The sequence below is a fragment of the Bubalus bubalis genome, chromosome 6 (genome assembly GCF_019923935.1).
Source record: "Bubalus bubalis isolate 160015118507 breed Murrah chromosome 6, NDDB_SH_1, whole genome shotgun sequence".
NCBI classification, from domain to species: domain Eukaryota; kingdom Metazoa; phylum Chordata; class Mammalia; order Artiodactyla; family Bovidae; genus Bubalus; species Bubalus bubalis.
Window position 1 is genome coordinate 79,643,915 of NC_059162.1, and position 12,937 is coordinate 79,656,851.

A 12,937-nucleotide genomic window follows, 5' to 3' on the forward strand; every position below is an offset into this window, starting at 1 on the left:
GGGTCTTCACTGCTTTGCTCAGGCTTCCTCTAGTTGTGGCAAGAGGGCTTCTCATTGCAGTGTCTTCCCTTGTGGGGCGCAGGCTTAGTAGTTTTGGTTCACGGGCTTAGCTGAACCAACTAAGTTCTGCAGGATGTGAGATCTTCCTGGGCTGGGGATGGAACCCATGTCCTCTGCATTGGCAGGCAGATTCTTATCCACTGTGTCACCAAGGAAGTCCACGTGTTTATTTTTAATAATAGTAAAAAAAGGAGTATATAGAATAAAAATAAGTGCTCCCACCTCCAGCTTCAATTCCATTTCCGAAGACTTAGTGCAGACTTCCAACTCATACATGTCCAACACATGAAAGCCTGGAGAGCAGACTATAGGGTCTTAACTCTTTGTCTGCCTCTTTTTTTTTCTTCTTTCATTGGGTTTTTATTTGTCATGATTGTATCATCAGAACTGGGAGCCTCTGGTCTCTCTCGAGCCATCTCCTCTTACAAAGCCACCAGACCTAGGCTTGTTGAACTTTTAGAAAGTTTCTAAGTGAAGAGAAAAATCACCAAAGTGCCTAAAGGCTGCTTAGTTTCTAAAATAATCTGTCTTTTAAACAATCTGTTCTGCCTCTAAAAGGAAGACCCTTCAGCCTTTCACATTAAACTGCTATGAACACCAAGTGTTTTTCCTTTATTACCAAGACTTTGAGGATGTGAAATGGAAAGAAGAAAAAATGTTCTCAGCTTTCATCCCTTTTTTAGCCAACTGACTCTTAAGAAAGAGGGGAAAAGTCATCAACTAAGATTATAGCAAAATATATACCCTAAAGTTTATCAACATAATGAATAGTTCTAATACTTATGCTCAGATTTCATTTTTGTGCTCCTTTCTTCACGTAGTCCATCACTTATTCATATCTTTCGTACCTGGGATACAAAGGTAAAAAAGGCACAGTTCTTGCCCACAAGATGCTTATAGTCTAGTGAGAAAACAGGCAGGTCACCAGGTCATGATGATGCGGTACATTAAATGCCACCAAAGATATTTAGATATATAATCGAATGCCCATATTGTGAAAAAGAAGACTTTACCTAAAGTTGAGTTTAAAGCAATATGCAAAAGCCCTCCAGAGGGAAGGTTGAGTAAAGGGACTCTTGGAGGTCAGTGGTCAGAAAAATCATCAGTCTCACTAGAACTGCTATAAAATATCGTCAATCTATGTGACTGCATACAAGGGCATAAATGTCTTTTAATTTTGTTTTTATTCAAACATAAAGGTAAGAGAATAAAATATTCCAATATGCTTATGTCAATTCTATTCACCCAAAACTCTGGCATTTTTGCCTGGGCAACCATAGCTCTTGTTTCTACCTCTTTTATATTAGTAATAGCATATTTCAGAAGCTCTGTGTTATGGGGGTTGTATACATATCTGCCTCTCCCACTAGCATTCGAGTTTTAAGGCAAGATTAATGTGTTCCCCTCATTTATAACCCTTACATCATGTAATTCCTAAGGAGGTTCTTAATAAATGTTTATTCAATATAAGCATTACCTGCTCACTAGTCTATATAAGGCCATTTGTATTTGACCAAACCAAACCAGCACACACGACAGCCATATCAGCAACATGAAAAGGTTACTCACCAAGCAGTGGACAACACAGACGTTTTTGGGATTCTGTAGTAGCCAGTTATACATATTCCGACACACAGCAAAGAGGTTGTGCAGGCTGGGGGCCTGCCTGATGGGCCAACTGCATTCTGAGACCTAAAGGAACACAGCAGAAAGGAATGAATTCCCAAGCAACTCCCTCTCCATGAGCAGGTATCACACCAAACGACTTCTGGAAGTGACACTACATCCTCTTTCAACACAGCAGAAAGAGTTGGGAACAGGGTCCAAACACAGAAGAGTTTAATCTTGTAATTTTTTTTACTTTAAAAATTCTGTTTCAGTAAATGGTATGAAAACACAGTTTGAAATACATTTTAAATTAAACTGGATGATTTAAACTACCTATTTGGATTTTTAAAAATTCTGTGGGGTTACACTGAATTTAACTTCTGTTTAGTATAAAATGTTTTGATCTGCCTACTAGATGCTTAATTATAGGGTTACATTATAAATCCTGCACTACCCTTAATTGTATCCAAGCTGATAAAAGTGAAAACATGAAAAAGTGCTGCTGAGTAAGCCAAAGATAGGCTTTTTCAGGGGTCTTATTTCTTTCTCTTTTAATGAAGGAACCCACAACTCCAAGGGGGTGATATCTGGCATTTTCATTCATTTAACACATACAATCATTTAGCACATAATAGAACACTGACTACATTTGTAGAATTCTGCTTGGTTCTGATCTGAAAAATCATGTAAGATGGGTACTAATATGATTCCCGCTTTGCAAATGAGAAGACTGACTCTCAGAGGCCATCTTATCTAAAGTCACACCACTGGTTAGCACCAGGATTGCAACCAAGGTCTTCTGAATGTAAGTCACTTTGCTGCAGCAGTATACTGGCTGAGACTGTTATTTGCCTCAAAATTCTAGGCACGAGTCTCGGTAGGGAAAAGCTTAGATATAGGCAAACTCATGAAAACAGAGAAGCCTGGAGGGCTCCAGTTCATGGGGTGGCAAAGAGTCAGACATGATCGAGCTACTTTCACTTTCACTTTTCTTCTCAATGACCTCTCTGGTCTTTCCTGGTGCCTCAGATGGTAAAGGATCTGCCTGTAATGCAGGAGACCTGGGTTCGATCCCTGGGTCAGGAAGATCCCCTGGAGGAGGGCATGGCAACCCACTCCAGTATTGTTGCCTGTGGAGAACTCCATAGACTGAGGAGAGTCGGACATAACTCAATGACTAACACCTTCACTTTTCTTTAATGACCTCGCTAAGCCTTTCTCCATAAAATATTGTGAATGATAATCACCTACCTAACTTATAGGATTGTGGCTACCACATGAGACTGTATTTCAAAGGCTTAGCTCAATATTTGACACACACAAAATGATCAACAAATACTGGCTATCACTATTATTATTTTTAATCAGGTAACTGTAGTGCAAATCCTTAAGGTCAGATAGAGCCAACTATGTTTGAAAAAAATGAATAAAACCCTTTAGGGCAAAAGTTTAGACTGAAGGGTCAGATCATACAAGGCCTTGTTAAGAACTGAGAGAAATATCTAAGAAGGAAAGTAACTCTTATTAGATTTCAGTATGAAGAAAGGATATAGATGACAAAAGACAAAGTCAGAGAGAACAGTCAGATGGCTGTAAGTGGAATCTAAGTAAGAAACGATGGTGGCTTAGGCTAGATGAGTGGTAGTGGGACACACAAAGACTTGAGGAATTCAAAAAATAGACAGGAAGTGGAATGCCTGTATACAAGACCCTAGTGATCAACCAGAGGGTGGCAGTGCATGAGTGTAGACGGGGATGTGCAGTGAGAGGACACAAAAATGACTGCCAGATTTCCCGCCTGAATGGCTGGATAAAAGGATGCGAGGTGCCATTATTGAGACAGGAATTCTGGTCAAAGGAACAGGCTTTTACAGACAGTGTCATCAAAAAGTGCTCTGCAACACTAACAATACTGGTCTAAGAAAACCCAAATGTCCCAATTCTTTACATATAACAGTAGGGAAAGAGAGGTAGGAATAATCTGTTTGGTTCATGCTTTTCTAGTAACCATATAGTAACTAGTCAAAATATGGGTGGGAAATTATCTGTGCTGTCTAGAGTTGACACCCGAAAGCAAACACAGAGTTTCTCTCTCTGTGGATGCCAAAAACCCCATTCTTTTTGGTTAGTTTGTAACTTTTTTTCCTGTAAAATGATCATAGGTGGCATCAGGGGACTTTCCAGGTTGTTAATTATCCTAAACCTTTGGGAATGACAGGTACAATTTATCTTTATTAAACAAAATAGACAAAATACCTAATGAAGCTACCAAACAACTCAGGGTAGCCAGTGCTGAGCCTCTGTCAATTTAAACTCCATAAAGCTTGCCCCTTTCACCTAATATGATTTAGGGCTGTTTCTGGCCCATTCTTTATCCTCAAAGAGATCCCCATTGATGTGTTCTCAAGGTATGGAAATAATGATTAAAAATAGAATAATTGGGAAGAAAAGATCTGCCATCAGAGGAATTGCAAAATGTACATTTATACAAGCTGCTTCCTGTCTGCGATGTTTTTCCTTCCCTTGGTAAATTTCTATTCACAATACAAAGCCCAAGTTCAAGTGTTCTCCTGTCTCTGACAGTTTCTCTTAACACTCACAGGCAGAAATGCTTAGTCATCCTGATCATCAGAGCAACATGGTGAAGCCCACAGGTTGGGTTTTCACCTTAGCTTTACCACTTACTACCTAATTAACCTTTGGCAAGGTGCTAACCTCTCCAAGTGGAGAAGGCAATGGCACCCCACTCCAGTACTCTTGCCTGGAAAACCCCACGGATGGAGGAGCCTGGTAGGCTGCAGTCCATGGGGTCGCTAAGAGTTGGACACGACTCAGCGACTTCACTTTCACTTTTCACTTTCATGCATTGGAGAAGGAAATGGCAACCCACTCCAGTGTTCTTGCCTGGAGAATCCCAGGGACGGGGGAGCCTGGTGGGCTGCCATCTATGGGGTCGCACAGAGTCGGACACGACTGAAGCGACTTAGCAGCAGCAGCAGCAGCAGCAACCTCTCCAAGACTCAAGTCTCTTGTGTGTGAAGTAAAAATGGGCATTACAAGGCAGCTGTAAGAATTAAGGAGCGTGACATAAACACAGTAAGTGCCAGCTAACTGACAAGCTGTATTCAAATTAAGTGTTTACATCTATCTCCCCATTTAGACACTAAGGTCCAGGAGAAGAGAGACCATTTTTTGTTTTTGTAACCCAAGTACAGAGTCCACACGCTAGTCCAATGGCAGGCACTCAGTAGGTATTTGCTGAGTGAATGAACGAATGAAAGAACCAAGGAAGGAACCCTATGTGGTAATCTCTTCTTATAATATGATTTATCTTTGTCTATGTGTAAAAGATCTTGAAGAAGCAACGGTGAATCAATTTTGTTGTATTTTTAGATTATGACTATGTAAAAGTGTAGAAAATTTATTTTCTCAAGTAGTATTCAGGCAGCATTTTTAAACCTTTTATAAATTATATGTCACCTCTACAAATACTAAATGTCAGTATCTATAATGAGTCTCAGCTAAAAGCTGGCTAAATTGTTCTTAGCACAATACACCAATTGTTCAGAATCATTAAATCAATCAAGTAAATAATATTAATTTAAAGTACTCCATAATTACATATTTACTTGATATATAATTACACACCATTAGACAAACATACAATTAGAATTTTTTAAAAGCATGTGCTCTGTCTAAAGGGGAAAAACATTAAGGTGTAAAAAAAATACAAAAAAATTTTTAAACAAAATCAATCACTGCAAGAGGTTTTTGTAGCTCTGTGAGGTTCACAGCTTTGTGCGATAAGCACAATCCTTGGGCAGGTGACACTTCATCATGCTGCCTCCAGTCTCTCTGAACCCCTCCCGGAGTAGCAGACAGCAGAAAACGCCATATGGATTACAGGCTGCCATGATACCACCCGGAGGGAAAGGAGGCCAAAGCAGCACAGGGCTGAATGCTATTCGGTTTTCATCTTTCTGTCTCCCCAGGCAAGAGAGGAGATGACAGAAGCATCCCATTTGCTGAGCATAAGAGCAAAAGATGCTATAGAGAATCAGACTGAAGAGTCATATCCAGTGTTTTAAGAATCTGTTTCCATTTCTGGAGGACAGAGGTACTTCAGGCAATTGGGACTGCAGCCTACCAGGCTCCTCCATCCATGGGATTTTCCAGGCAAGAGTACTAGAGTGGGTTGCCATTGCCTTCTCCAAATGGTGATTATAGCTTCCCCTTACTGAAGGCTTACTCTAAGCCAGACACTGGTGTCAAATGTATTCCTTATAGTACACCCACAGAAAAATATTCTAAGTATTTGTGAGATAGAAATCCTTATTGTCATCTCCACTTACTACAGGAGGATGAGTTTTAGATGACATGAAGTAACTTACCCAAGATGAGGAAGAGTTGAGATGTGAATCTAGGATAATTTTTGTGCACATCATATGAATTTCACCTCAGTAAAAAATAATAAAAATTTGTACACTGTCTGATGATTATTAACTACAATTTCATACATTTCTGAGGCAGTTATGGCACCACATGGGGGCTAGTTTTTTTTACCAAGGTTAATAAGACAGTCAAGTCACTGAAGGCTGCGAAACTAGAATGTGGGACTTTCAGGTTCTCTGGCTCCCAGGCCAGGGGTATTTTTCTGCCCCATTATTTCCTGCCCTTACATTGATGCACAGTGACAGAGGAGAGATGAATATAATCTATAAAGTCATTCCTCTATGGCCAACTCCCCTCACCATCCAGAAAACCAGCAGAGAAACAACTAGGAGCTATGGTGACCTCTTTAGTGAGTTCTGGAAGGAAAAAGGAAAAAAAGGTGACCTTCAAAAAAAAATCACAAACCCTTTAAGAAACCCAACTTGATCATATATTTTCCTAAAATTAAATTATTTGCAAAGAGGAAGAAATTCTATAAGCTCATACAGTTTAGAAATAGTGGAAATAAAATAAGATTCTAAAAGAACTAGTTGGGTTTATCTTTTCTATGTTTCTAACTGGGCTCCTTCAGCTTGCTCCTTCCTGGTTGCACAGAGGGAGAAGGAGGCTCAAAGTGGCACTTACATTCATATTATCGGGATGTAAGAACTTTAGGGCAGCCTAGATTTGCTGGCCATTCATCCACTTTTCCATTTATTGCCAACAATAACACCAAGAAATGTGTAAAGCAGTGGTTCCTGAAACTCTAGGACATAGCTACAAAACTTCTGTGCAGAAATGGAACCAGTACACACACACATACACTCACTCAAGAGGGAATGAGTACAGTGTATATTTGGGGGATGATGAAAAAGGTTGGGTATAGATAATGGTGATGATTATACACTATTATGAGTGTATTTAATGCTGCTGAATTGTACCCTTACAAATGTCTAAAATGGTATGTTTATGTTATATGTCTTCTATCATAATAAAGAAAAAATAGGAGTGAAAATACATGGTTAAACTCTGAAGTCCACGCATGAATCAAAATATACAATGGATTCATGCCTGTTTAACTTAGATTCAGAACATCTGGTTTAGATGATGCATCTCACTGGTCTCCAGGACTTCACTGTCAACAGCATGACTTTTATTTCCTCAAGGTGGATACTGGCTAAGAAGAGGCAAAAAATTGACATTCAACACCTCCTCTGCAGTCCTGAATAGGAATTCTAACACTATGAACACAGGGCTATCAGCTATGCTTTGTTTTGAGTCAAGATCAGATCAGATCAGATCAGTCACTCAGTCATGTCCGACTCTTTGTGACCCCCATAAATCGCAGCACGCCAGGCCTCACTGTCCAACACCAACTCCCGGAGTTCACTCAGACTCACGTCCATCGAGTCAGTGATGCCATCCACCTATCTCATCCTCTGTTGTCCCCTTCTCCTCCTGCCCCCAATCCCTCCCAGCATCAGAGTTTTTTCCAATGAGTCAACTCTTTGCATGAGGTGGCCAAAGTACTGGAGTTTCAGCTTTAGCATCATTCCTTCCAAAGAAATCCCAGGGCTGATCTCCTTCAGAATGGACTGGTTGGATCTCCTTGCAGTCCAAGGGACTCTCAAGAGTCTTCTCCAACACTATAGTTCAAAAGCATCAATTCTTCAGCACTCACCCTTCTTCACAGTCCACCTCTCACATCCATACATGACCACAGGAAAAACCATAGCCTTGACTAGACGAACCTTTGTTGGCAAAGTAATGTCTCTGCTTTTGAATATGCTATCTAGGTTGGTCATAACTTTCCTTCCAAGGAGTAAGCGTCTTTTAACTTCATGGCTGCAGTCACCATCTGTAGTGATTTTGGAGCCCAGAAAAATAAAGTCTGACACTGTTTCCACTGTTTCCCCATCTATTTCCCATGAAGTGGTGGGACCGGATGCCATGATCTTCGTTTTCTGAATGTTGAGCTTTAAGCCAACTTTTTCACTCTCCTCTTTCACTTTCATCAAGAGGCTCTTTAGTTCTTCTTCACTTTCTGCCATAAGGGTGGTGTCATCTGCATATCTGAGGTTATTGATATTTCTCCCGCCAATCTTGATTCCAGCTTGTGTTTCTTCCAGTCCAACGTTTCTCATGATATACTCTGCATATAAGTTAAATAAACAGGGTGACAATATACAGCCTTGATGAACTCCTTTTCCTATTTGGAACCAGTCTGTTGTTCCATGTCCAGTTCTAACTGTTGCTTCCTGACCTGCATACAGGTTTCTCAAGAGGCAGGTCAGGTGGTCTGGTATTCCCATCTCTTTCAGAATTTTCCACAATTTATTGTGATCCACACAGTCAAAGGCTTTGGCATAGTCAATAAAGCAGAAATAGATGTTTTTCTGGAACTCTCTTGCTTTTTCCATGATCCAGCGGATGTTGGCAATTTGATCTCTGGTTCCTCTGCCTTTTCTAAAACCAGCTTGAACATCAGGAAGTTCACGGTTCACATATTGCTGAAGCCTGGCTTGGAGAATTTTGAGCATTACTTTACTAGCGTGTGAGATGAGTGCAATTGTGTGGATCCTCTGCTAAAACTGAAACTAAACACAGAGTCCTATTTTAATATTCTGTGCATGGGGTCACAAAGAGTCAGACACGGCTGAGCAACTAACACTTTCATACATACCTACATATGCAAATACTAAGAAACTGCTATTTAATTATTTCATATGATTCCTGTCAACCCATGTGGTTTCTAAGCATAAAAGTTAATCAACATAAAGAATGATGCCCCTCAGCAAAATAAGATCATCCTAGAAACAGCCTGTCTCTGTTATCACCACTTTTATCTCCAAACACACATCACATAAGAATACGGTAAAATGGCTGAGTTCAAAGGTACAGAGACGTAGACAGAGCTCCATTCATGTGAGTCCCTACACAAAACTGGTCTTGTGTTTGGTCTCTTCCAACAGTGGTATCCATGGAAGCCTTGGTCATCTACATTTATTAAAATAAGACTTAACTGCAGGCCTAGTCCTCCACTGGTCTGGAAGGAGGAGAAAATGATTTCAGTCCTTGAAGACAGGAAGATGAGAACCAAGAACACGTTTCTAAGTCATGCAACAATATGATGCAAATCAGCTTGTAGTGTTAGTGTTGGGAAGAGAAAGGACCAGGGACTTGGAAAGAGATGCAGACCTATCAAAAGCAGAGCTATGCTGAAAATTCTAAGGCTGTGGGACTGTCTTCCTGAGATGCACCCGAGGGTTGAGTGAAGTCAGAGGGTCTAGTCCCATTCTGTGGAGTTCTGGGACCATCTGTAAAGGGCTAACGATGTACTGCAGTTCTGTATTTTAGGGGAAAGAATTGGAATTGGCACGCAGAAATCCTCGCATTAGTGAAGCTAGGCGAACAAAGAGTGGGGCTGTGGAATGGGTGGCCTGTCAGGGAGTGGGAGCAGCTCATGGATGAGACAGTGTGCCTCCCCTGGCGGGAGCATGGGTTCTCAGGACGTGAAGAACAGTGAAAGATGAGCTAGAGAGCGCAGAGGCCAGATCATGAAAAGATGGGTAAGACACCCTCTACAGTTTGCATGGAGAAGAAATAACCCCACTCCTTTCACCTAGATGAGATTTACTCATGCTTTGGGGTCCATCCAGCTCTCACTACTGTCTCTCTTCACTAAACTTCCTCAGTATGTATTGTAAATATTATTTCCATTTGTCTTGAGAACATCCTGGCTTCTTTCTCCAACTAGGCTGAGGTGCCTTGAGAACAAAAATCAAATTTTTATTCGATATCTACATATTCAACAATACTTGGCACATTTGATCATCTGAGAAACCTTTCCTAGCCAGGCCAGGCATCACTCTAGGCAGCAAATTAAAAAACGTGCTCTCTGCTCTTTGACCCAGATAACCACAATGGTGTGATCACTCACCTAGAGCCAGACATCCTGGAGTCCAAAGTCAAGTGGGCCTTAAGAAGCATCACAATGAACAAAGCTAGTGAGGGTGGTGGAATTCCAGCCGAGCTATTTCAAGTCCTAAAAGATGATACTGTTAAAGTGCTACACTCAATATGCCAGCAAATTTGGAAAACTCAGCAGTGGCCACAGGATTGGAAAAGGTCAGTTTTCATTCCAATCCCAAAGAAAAACAATGCCAAAGAATGCTCAAACTACTGCACAATTGCACTCATCTCACACACTAGCAAAGTAATGCTCAAATTTCTCCAAGCAAGGCATGAACAGTACATGAACCAAGAACTTCTGGATATACAAGCTGGATTTAGAAAAGGCAGAGGAGCCAGAGATCAAATTGCCAACATCCATTGGATCATCAAAAAAGCAAGAGAGTTCCAGAAAAACATCTACTTCTGCTTTACTGACTACGCCAAAGCCTTTGACTGTGTAGACAGGATAAAGCACAAGCTGGAATCAAGATGGCCAGGGGAAATATCAATAACCTCAGATACGCAGATGACACCACCTTTATGGCAGAAAGTGAAGAGGAACTGAGGAGCCTCTTGATGAAAGTGAAAGAGGAGAGTGAAAGAGCTGGCTTAAAACTCAACATTCAAAAGACGAAGATCATGGCATCTGGTCCCATTACTTCATGGCAAATAGATGAGGAAACAGTGGAAACAGTGAGAGACTTTATTTTTGGGGGCTCTAAAATCATGCAGATGGTGACTGCAGCCATGAAATTAAAAGACGCTTGCTCCTTGGAAGAAAAGCTATGACAAACTTAGACAGCATATTAAAAAGCAGAGACATTACCTTGCCAACAAAGGTCCATCTAGTCAAAGCTATGGTTTTTCCAGTAGTCAAGTATGGATGTGAGAGTTGGACTATAAAGAAAGCTGAGCGCCAAAGAATTGATGCTCTTGAACTGTGGTGTTGGAAAAGACTCTTGAGAGTCCCTTGGTCTGCAAGGAGATCCAACCAGTCCATCCTAAAGGAAATCAGTCCTAAATATTCATTGGAAGGACTGATCTTGAAGCTGAAACTCCAATACTTTGGCCACCTGATGTGAAGAACTGACTCATTGGAAAAGACCCTGATGCTGGAAAAGATTGAAGGCAAGGGGGAGAAGGGGATGAGATGGTTGGGTGGCATCACTGACTCGATGGACATGAGTTTGAGCAAGCTCCGGGAGTTGGTGATGGACAGGGAGGCCTGGCGTGCTGCAGTCCATGGGGTTGCAAAGAGTAGAACATGACTGAGTGACTGAACTGAACTGCTTTTTAAGGGCAGTGAGAACAGCCTATGGCAGGTGTTCCATGTTCAGTTTCTTGTTCCTTTGGTAAGACTGCTAAGTCTGGTCACAAAATATGTGCTTCTACTAATTGATGCCTTTCTTTAAATATCTTTATAGACATTGCTTTTATAAATCATATATGTATATATGCATAATCATATATGCATATATTAATATGCATGAATACTTCTATAATGATATTATATCTTTATTTACTTCTAGAGGGAAAATTTTTCAGATGATCACAAATATTTCAAGATGAAATAAAATTTCTATGGAATATTATGCAGGATGTTTCATGGTCCTTCAATTATGAAAATAATGGCATTTTGTGTATAACTGAGTCACTTTGCTATAAAGCAGAGACTGGCACAACACTGAAAATCAACTATACTTCAATAAAAACAAAGAAGAAAGAAAATGATGGCACTGAGTTTTTAAACCAAAAAGATCAATTCGAAAGATTTGTTGAATTATAAATAAAATATCTACCCACATTTTTGTGGATGCTAATTTACTTGCTCTCAATAAGGTAATAGATGGAATAAGAGTTGGAAGGGCAGTTAATCATAGTGAAATTTTAAAGAGCTGCATTTAAAATCTGTTATAGAATGGGAATTTAGAGCAAACCACTTGAAAACAGTTTTATCAGTGCTTCTCAGAGAGTGGTCCCCAGGGCAACAGCAGAAGGAGTATCCAGGAAGTTGTGAGCATAGCAGCTTCTCATCACACCCCTCTGCCGAAGCAGAAGGGCCAGGTCTGGGTGTTTAAAAGCCCTCTAGGAGATTCCGATGTACATTAAATCTTGAGAACCACTGGGTGACCTCTTGCCTTATTTGGAAACACCCTGAGAAAAGAGAATCCTTCACAAAATTCTCCCTTATTTTATTGAACATTAGGCTAGGAAGTGGTCTAAGAGAGCATACAGAATAATTTCTACATTTTACAGATCAGGAAACTGAGGCCCAGAGATTATTAATGGCAACTAAAGTTTGGAGCAAAATGCTTTCTGGCATCAAAACTGAGATCCTTGATGCAGAGTAAACATAGCCAGGTATTATTTTGCATATTTGAAATCAAGTTTCACTTTTACAGGACTTCCCTGGTGGCTCAGACAGTAAAGAATCCATCTGCAATGCAGGAGACATGGGTTCGATCCTTGGATTGGGAAGATCCCCTGGAGAAGGAAATGGCAACCCACTCCAGTATTCTTGCTTGGAGAATTCCATGGACAGAGGAGCCTGGTGAGCTATAGTCCATGGTGTCACAAAGAGTCGGAGAAGACCGAGTGACTAACACTTCACTTTTACAGGGTCCAATGTGTAAAAAACCCTTTCTATTTATTCAGAAATCCAGATGCAGCTGCAGAACCAATCATAGCTAAAGGCTAAGTTGAGATATTTGAAAGTGTTCTTGAGAGAGAAAAAGCCTTATTATTTTAGTGAGTAAATTGAATTCAGTGGCCAGAAATATTAGACTTGGCATTAGATTCAAACCAAAGCCAGCTCGCATCACTCCTTAACCAGCCTGAAACTAGAACTCTTTCTGTGCCCAGTCCCAAAAGCTCCTTGAGAGGA

General features: G+C 40.6%; 1 protein-coding gene across 5 annotated transcripts in view; it reads right to left on the reverse strand.

The window, feature by feature from the left end:
* The window catches only part of DNAJC6 (DnaJ heat shock protein family (Hsp40) member C6), a 175,660-nt gene that overhangs the window by 44,285 nt on the left and 118,438 nt on the right, over positions 1–12,937 (reverse strand). For all 5 annotated transcript variants that reach the window (XM_006058915.3, XM_006058917.3, XM_044944890.1 and 2 more), the window contains one exon: positions 1,630–1,752. In XM_006058915.3, the coding sequence (XP_006058977.2) occupies positions 1,630–1,752 (123 nt within the window). The remainder of the gene's footprint in view (positions 1–1,629; positions 1,753–12,937) is intronic.